At 45.4% G+C, this 9,070-nt stretch overlaps 1 protein-coding gene across 1 annotated transcript in view; it reads left to right on the forward strand.

The window, feature by feature from the left end:
* Nucleotides 1–6,867, forward strand: part of fnbp1a (formin binding protein 1a) — a 25,137-nt gene extending 18,270 nt beyond the window's left edge. The window contains exons 15-17 of the mRNA XM_030061216.1: nucleotides 2,300–2,436; nucleotides 2,932–3,090; nucleotides 6,397–6,867. Coding sequence (XP_029917076.1) covers nucleotides 2,300–2,436; nucleotides 2,932–3,090; nucleotides 6,397–6,425 — 325 coding nt within the window. The 3' untranslated portion in view covers nucleotides 6,426–6,867. The remainder of the gene's footprint in view (nucleotides 1–2,299; nucleotides 2,437–2,931; nucleotides 3,091–6,396) is intronic.
* Nucleotides 6,868–9,070: the final 2,203 nt, after the last annotated feature.

Raw genomic sequence — 9,070 nt, forward strand, 5'->3', positions numbered from 1 at the left:
ACTGACTGTTTAGTGACTGCTGACTGTTTACTGACTGTTTGCTTTTACTGGCTGTTTGCTGTTTGCTGACTGTTTACTGACTGCTGACTGTTTACTGACTGTTTACTCTTTACTGACTGTTTACTGACTGTTTACTGACTGCTGACTGTTTACCATTTACTGACTGTTTGCTGTTTGCTGACTTTTTACTGACTGTTTACTGAGTGCTGACTGTTTACTGTTTGCTGACTGTTTAATTACTGCTGAGTGTTTACTGAATGTTTACTGACTGCTGACTGTTTACTGACTGCTGTTTACTGACTGCTTACTGACTGTTTGCTGTTTACTGACTGCTTACTGACTGTTTGCTGACTGTTTACTTACTACTGACTGTTTACTGACTATTTACTGTTTATTGACTGCTGACTACTTACTGACTGTTTACCGTTTACTGACTGTTTTCTTTTTGCTATCTGTTTACTGACTGTTTGCTGACTGCTGACTGTTTACTGACTGTTTACTGACTTTTTACTGACTGCTTAGTGTTTACTGACTGTTTACTGGCTGCTGACTGTTTACTGACTGTGTAGTGACTGCTGACTGTTTACTGACTGTTTGCTGTTTACTGACTGTTTACTGTTTACTGACTTTTTACTGCTTACTGACTGTTTGCTGACTCTATTGTTTACTGACTGTTTTCTTTCTGGTAACTGTTTGCTGACTGTTTACTTTTTGCTGACTGTTTACTGACAGTTTATTGACTGTTTAGTGTTTACTGACTGTTTACTTTTTCTGACTGTTTACTGACTGTTTACTGACTGCTGACTGTTTACCGTTTAATGACTGTTTGCTGTTTGCTGACTGTTTACTGACTGTTTACTGAGTGCTGACTGTTTACTGTTTGCTGACTGTTTACTGACTGGTGAGTGTTTACTGACTGTTTACTGACTGCTGACTGTTTACTGACTGTTTGCTGTTTACTGACTGCTTACTGACTGTTTGCTGACTGTTTACTGACTGCTGACTGTTTACTGACTTTTTACTGTTTACTGACTGCTGCATGTTTACTGACTGTTCACTGTTTACTGACTGTTTGCTTTTTGCTGACTGTTTACTTTTTGCTGACTGTTTACTGACAGTTTACTGACTGTTCAGTGTTTACTGACTGTTTACTTTTTGCTGACTTTTTACTGGCTGTTTACTGTTTACTGACTGTTTACTGTCTGTTTAGTGTTTACTGACTATTTGCTGACCGTTTACTGTTTACAGTTTATTGTTTACTGACTGTTTATTGACTGTTTAGTGTTTACTGACTGTTTTCTTTTTGCTGACTGTTTACTGACTGTTTACTGACTGCTGACTGTTTACTGTTTGCTGACTATTTACTGACTGCTGACTGTTTACTGACTGTTTGCTGTTTACTGACTGCTTACTGACTGTTTGCTGACTGTTTACTGACTGCTGACTGTTTACTGGCTTTTTACTGTTTACTGACTGCTGACTGTTTACTGACTGTTTACTGTTTACTGACTGTTTGCTTTTTGCTGACTTTACTGACTGTTTACTGACTGCTGACTGTTTACTGTTTACTGACTGTTTACTGACTGCTGAGTGTTTACTGACTGTTTACTGACTGCTAACTGTTTACTGACTGTTTAGTGACTGCTGACTTTTTACTGACTGCTGTTTACTGACTGCTTACTGTTTACTGTTTACTGACTTTTTACTGTTTACTGACTGTTTGCTGACTCTATTGTTTACTGACTGTTTACTTTCTGTTAACTGTTTGCTGACTGTTTACTTTTTGCTGACTGTTTACTAACAGTTTACTGACTGTTTTGTGTTTACTGACTGTTTACTTTTTGCTGACTTTTTACTGACTGTTTACTGTTTACTGACTGTTAACTGACTGTCTACTGTTTACTGACTATTTGCTGACTGTTTACTTTTTGCTGACTGTTTACTAACTGTTTACTGTTTACTGACTGTGACTTTCTCTCTCTCCTGCCTGCCTATAACTGTCTTTCTCTGTCTGCCTGTCTCTCTTACCTAACTTTCTCTCTGTCTGTCTGTCTCTCTGCCTGCCTGTCTGTCTCTCTCTCTGTCTCTCTGTCTGTCTGTCTCTCTGCCTGCCTGTCTGTCTCTCTGCCTGTCTGCCTGTCTGTCTGCCTGCCTGTCTGTCTGTCTGTCTGTCTCTCTCTCTGTCTCCCTGCCTGTCTGTCTGTCTGCCTGTCTGCCTGTCTCTCTGCCTGCCTGTCTGTCTCTCTCTCTGTCTCCCTGCCTGTCTGTCTGTCTGTCTCTCTGCCTGTCTGTCTCTCAGTCCTGATGGCAGTTATACAGAGGATCACAGTGCTGAGCTTCACTTTAAGTCTCGGAGTTCGGAGTTTGATGACGACTTTGATGATGAAGAACCTCTGCCGAGCATCGGAACCTGCAAGTCGCTCTACCCGTTCCAAGGTTCTCCTCTGTTCTACCCTGTTCTACCCTGTTCTGTTCGGTTCTGGTCAGTTCTGGTCAGTTCTGGTCAGTTCTGTTCGGTTCTGGTCGGTTCTGTTCGGTTCTGGTCGGTTCTGTTCTGCTTTGTTCTGTTCGGTTCTGGTCGGTTCTGTTCTGCTCTGTTCTGTTCTGCTCTGTTCTGCTCTGTTCTACCCTGTTCTACCTTGCTCTGTTCTGCTCTGTTCTGTTCTGTTCTGCTCTGTTCTGTTCTGCTCTGTTCTGTTCTGTTCGGTTCTGGTTGGTTCTGGTCGGTTCTGTTCTGCTCTGTTCTGCTCTGTTCTGTTCGGTTCTGGATGGTTCTGGTTGGTTCTGGTCGGTTCTGGTCGGTTCTGTGCGTCTTCTTCCTCTCTCTGTGATACAGTAGTAGCTGATGTATTCTGTTGTATTTTTCTGGTTCTGTGACATCGGTGTGTTTTTATTTTCGTCCTCCATGTTGGATTTTGTTTTGTTCTCCAGGTCAGAATGAAGGGACCATTTCCATGGTGGAAGGGGAACTACTTTCTGTGGTGGAAGAAGACAAAGGCGACGGCTGGACCAGAGTACGCAGGAACCACGAAGAGGAGGGATATGTCCCCACCTCCTACATCAAAGTCTTTCTGGACAGCAACGCCAAAGGTGCTATGACCTACATATGACCTCCACGTGACCTCCATGTGACCTTTATATGACCTCCATATGACCTTTATATGACCTCCATATGACCTACATATGACCTCCATGTGACCTTTATATGACCTACACATGACCTCCATATGACCTACATATGACCTCCATGTGACCTTTATATGACCTACACACGACCTCCATATGACCTACATATGACCTCCATGTGACCTCCATATGACCTCCATGTGACCTTTATATGACCTACACATGACCTCCATATGACCTACATATGACCTCCATGTGACCTCCATATGACCTCCATGTGACCTTTATATGACCTACACATGACCTCCATGTGACCTTTATATGACCTACACATGACCTCCGTATGACCTCCATATGACCTCCATGTGACCTTTATATGACCTACACATGACCTCCGTATGACCTCCATATGACCTCCATGTGACCTCCATATGACCTCCATGTGACCTTTATATGACCTACACATGACCTCCATATGACCTTCATATGACCTTCATATGACCCCCATGTGACCTCCATGTGACCTCCATAAATGGATCCACTGACAGTTGGAGGATCTTTGTACCATCACAGGACCTACACACACACACACACACACACACACACACACACACACACACACTGATGGAGCCAAATGTGACCTCTTCATGACCTTCATGTGACCTCTACATGACCTTCATGTGACCTGCCTGTGACCTCTGTATGACCTCTGTGTGCCGTCCAAGTGAGCTAAAGATGAACTTTGACCTTCGTTTGAACTCCTGTGATCAGCTGCGTGGAGGTCACATGACCTGCTAACGACTTCCTGATGACCTCTGTATGAACTCCAGATGACCTCTGACCTTTAACTTTGCAATCAGTCGACCAGCAGCTCTGAATGTCAACACTCTGGGACGCTGTTTTGATAATGTGTGTGTGTGTGTGTGTGTGTGTGTGTGTGTGTGTGAGTGTGTGTGTGTGTGTGTGTGTGTGTGTGTGTGTGTGTGTGTGTGAGTGTGTGTGTGTGTGTGTGTGTGTGTGTGTGAGTGTGTGTGTGTGTGTGTGTGTGTGTGTGTGTATGTGTGTGTGTGGTCAGACTGGCCCAGCCTTATCCACCAACACTAGTGTTGATGATGTCATCGGGTGGTTTCTATGGATACCAGGCGATCTTCTCTCTGCCTGTCTGTCCCTGTTCTGTTGGTTGTAGATCTATAGATCTGCTCTGCCTGTCTGTGTGCCCTGTAGCTAGATTCTGCTCTGCCTGTCTGTGTGTCCTACATCTATACTCTGCTCTTCCTGTCTATGTGTCCTATATCTACTGAAGTGAATGTTTCTCAGACAGTGACGCTGGAGCCTGTCTGTGTGCCCTATATCTATATCTATATTATCTAGCTCTAGCTCTGTCTGCTGCCTGTCTGTGCTCCCTGACCGCTGCTGCATGCTATCGCCATGGCAACTTAAGCATGTGTCCTGATTAGCTACTTCAGCCCTCTCTTTCCCCAACACACACACACACACACACACACACAGCATCTCCTATGAAGGCAGGAAGTGATGTCATCACGCCAAACTGACTCAGCATGTTCCTGTTGAAGCAATCTGGTTGGTCACGAGCCACGTGTGATTTACTATTACATCACTTTGTCTGGATTATTCTGTCAGACGATCACCTGATAGACGATCACCTGATAGATGATCAGCTGATCATCTATCAGGTGATCATCTATCAGCTGCAGGTGATTCTGCTCCTGTTCAGCGAGCCAACAGGTAACTGAGACAACATCTTCCATGTTGGTAACATCAGATTTGTTTCCAAAGCTAACTTTTGGTTTGGATTATGAGTCTGAGGAGGAAAACCTTCATCAGATTACAGATTACAGATTACGCCATGTAGCATCACAGAAACTGAGCTGAACAAACTGGAGCAGAAACCAGGAGCTGAGAGACAGACGAGCCTCAGCTTTTAACAGCTGGTTAGGAGGTAACTCAACAGGTGTAACACAGGACCAGGTGTGACATTGGAACAGGTGTGACGTTGGAACAGGTGTGGGGTTGGAACAGGTGTGACAAAGGAACAGGTGTGACAAAGGAACAGGTGTAACATTGGAACAGGTGTGATGTTGGAACAGGTGTAACAAAGGAACAGGTGTGACGTTGGAACAGGTGTGACGTTGGAACAGGTGTGATGTTGGAACAGGTGTAACAAAGGAACAGGTGTGACGTTGGAACAGGTGTGACGTTGGAACAGGTGTGACGTTGGAACAGGTGTGACGTTGGAACAGGTGTAACAAAGGAACAGGTGTAACAAAGGAACAGGTGTGACGTTGGAACAGGTGTAACAAAGGAACAGGTGTAACAAAGGAACAGGTGTGACGTTGGAACAGGTGTGACAAAGGAACAGGTGTAACGTTGGAACAGGTGTGACAAAGGAACAGGTGTGACAAAGGAACAGGTGTGACGTTGGAACAGGTGTGACGTTGGAACAGGTGTGACAAAGGAACAGGTGTAACGTTGGAACAGGTGTGGGGTTGGAACAGGTGTGACGTTGGAACAGGTGTGACGTTGGAACAGGTGTGACAAAGGAACAGGTGTGACAAAAGAACAGGTTTGACATTGGAACAGGTGTGACGTTGGAACAGGTGTAACATTGGAACAGGTGTGACGTTGGAACAGGTGTAACAAAGGAACAGGTGTAACAAAGGAACAGGTGTGATGTTCATGACCTTCATATTTGGTTTATGTTTGTTCTAGTTTGGGGAACTACACTTTGTGGCGGCGCATTAAAAACGGCCAGCTTTCCATCAGTGGCAGTGTTGTGCACCTGGTTTACGCAGGTGCTGCGTCAGATGTGCAGCCTTCACCTTGACGGCTCTGATGTGCCGAGTGACCGCAGGACACGTGTGGCAGCCATCTTGCACACACGCATGTGCAGTTAACAAGAAGAAGCAGTCCTTCGGTTAGCGACACAGACTGAGCCTCGGGCAGAAAACCTGAATACTCTGCACTGATTGGTCTATTTTAAAATACAAGCTCCTCCCACTGCCAGCACTTACTAACATAATTACTAGCATGATTGCTGTTATCACCACCAGCAGTGTGGTGTGTGTCTTAATGAGGAACGGCAGAATGAAAACTTCTCTGGTTGTGGCTCAGATGCCAACTGCCTCCTGTCTCACCCCAGCACTCCTAACCTTTCTGCCTCTCTCTCTGCCTCTCTTGTCTTTCTGTCTCACTCTCTGTCTGACTGTCTGCCGGCTTGTCTGTCTGCCTGTCTGTGCATCTGTCTTGTAGGCTTTGTGCAGAGTAGTCGACTAGTCTAGTGCTTGACCCGTAAGGCCACTAGGCGGCGATGTGGGCAGACGATGACTTCTCACCACAGGAAGTGATGCGTAAAGGAAGAGCACTGGGGAAGTCTGGTAACAAAACACTTTAATATGTTGGAGCCGCGGCCCCGCAGGACTGGAAGCTTCTTCTGAAAAACAGAGTGAACAGAGATCAGAGATCAAACAGATCGAACACAGATCAAAGAGAAGACAAATATAGATCAGACCCAGATCAAAGAGATGCCAAAAAGATCTGAACACCTCAAACAGATCCTGCAGACATCAGACATCAAACAACAAACCTCACCAATCAGATCCAGCAGATCAAATGAAATCAGTCAGAAATGGATCACACGGATCAGACAGACATCAGAACGATTAAACAGATCAAAGATAGAGCTAGAGATGGAGATGAGGCAGCATTACGTGACCAGTTACCATAGAAACCACTCCGCTAACTACACACTGGACAGATGCTGTTGTCTAGCAACCGCAGAACGCCTCTTCCCACCCTGGCTTCACCCATGCAGATTGTTACCGCGGTGATGATGTCACAAACCCCTCTAGTGTCTGGACTACTCTACTGTTCAGCAACCTGTCTGTCTCTCTGCCTGTCTGTCTGCTCGCCTACCTGCTTACCTGCTGCTTGTCTCTCTGTCTGTCCACCTAAGTCTCTGTCTGTCTAACTACCTGTCTGTCTGCTCACCTGCCGATCTCACAGCCATCTACCTGAACATCCTTAATGTGTCATGTTGATGCTCTCTGGTATCTACTGGTCTGGTACTGGTCTGGTCTGGTATCTACTGGTCTGGTCTGGTATCTACTGGTCTGGTCTGGTATCTACTGGTCTGGTACTGGTCTGGTCTGGTATCTACTGGTCTGGTCTGGTCTGGCACCTACTGGTCTGGTCTGGTATCTACTGGTCTGGTCTGGTCTGGTCTGGTATCTACTGGTCTGGTCTGGTCTGTGTCTGAAATTGCTCCCTGTCCACTACATGGTGTGACATTTTGATGTAGGGTGCTAATTCTCAACAGTAAATTTTATTGAAAAGAGGGGGTAAATTTTATTCATTATATAATCCTTTAGGAAATACCCACAGTGCACTGCAAAGTGTGACCATGTGACCACGTGTGACTGAGCAGCTGTTTACACAGGATGACAACAATACATGTGATAAAAACGGGAAGTTTTGCTAGCTAACTCTGAAATTTGTCAGTTGGACTTCAAACAGCAGCTGCATGTCCGAGGTGATAGAGATTTGTAAAAGTCTTGAGCGGCACAAATCACGCTGACGATGTTTTGCCGGCAGCTCGTTGAAGGTCAGGTGAGAAGAAACTGGGTTTGATATAAAGTTTTTACAGCTGCTTCACTTCTGTCTCTCCACCTGAGGAGGAGAAGCTTCTCAGCTTGATGATCAGACAATGACACATTTCCCCGCTGTGTTTATTTACCTGAGGTGTGGACTGTAACCTGCAAGCCAACACCTACTAGCCTACTAACATGACTGATTCCTCCCACCTCCAAGGTGTGTTTACGTGAGGGAAGACTGTGGGAACAGGTGAGTGCTGCTTGTCTGCTGCCTGTTTCATCAACAAACTCCACTTTACACACTCAACGGCTTCGTTTGGAGCTGCAGGTTTTGGTTTCTGAAAGTTTGTTCAGCGGCTCTGCGTGACGTTCCCTGTGTGACAAACAAACACCGTGTAGTGAACAAGTGAACGAGTGAACGAGTGAGTGATTTTGGACACAGGCCGGGTCTGGTCAGGTTTACAATGCCAAGCTAATGCTCTGCTGCTCTGTCCAGGTGTTTCTCTGATGTCACTCGTTTTTTGTTGGCGCCATGTTGGAAACCGTCGCTATGGTGACTGCAAAACCTGTTGAACATGGCGTCACCAAAGCTGATGGCCTCCAAAGGTCGTAGCATATAAAGATTGATATCGTTCTGATATCGTTCGGTCCAGCAGGGGGCGCTGAACGCGTTGATGTGTATTATGTGTGTATTATGTGCTGAATATGTGCACGTTGCCACTTATTTCTTCTTCTCCCCAGGTTTCCTGGGACATTATAAAGTTTTTCCTTGTGGTGTTAGCTAAGGGCGTCGTCCCTAAGATGGTGCCATGTGCACACAGTGACGTCATGAGAAACACATGAGTAGCGCCCCCTGCTGACACTTGCAACTTTTTCCATCTTTACTTTGAGATTGATTGACAGATGTTTGATCAGTGATTGACAGAATAAGCATGAAGTCACACTGCTGTGTTTGACTTTTGAAAACTGACAAGGTTTTTAATGTTCATGTCACGTGACTAAAGACAGTGAACGATGTCTGGACCAATGGGAGCGGTTCTCACAGACCAGAAGGTTCCCAGAAAGACACTGAAGGAGTCATTTCAAACAATGGACAGTTTAAACTGCATAAGGTGCTGGGTCACCATGGATACCCAGTGCACAATTGTAGCCCCTCCCCCAGTAGCCCCGCCTACCATAACAATCCTGTCTTAGTGCTGCTGCCAGTAGCCCCGCCCTGTAAATACTGCCCCGCCCATCAAGATCCATGTTGTTGATCATGTGTGAAATGTGAAAACGTTATTCCATCCAAGCTCCCCCTTGTAATTTATTTTATAGTAAAATACTAATAATGC

This window comes from Myripristis murdjan, chromosome 9 (assembly GCF_902150065.1).
Source record: "Myripristis murdjan chromosome 9, fMyrMur1.1, whole genome shotgun sequence".
Taxonomy (NCBI): Eukaryota; Metazoa; Chordata; class Actinopteri; order Holocentriformes; family Holocentridae; genus Myripristis; species Myripristis murdjan.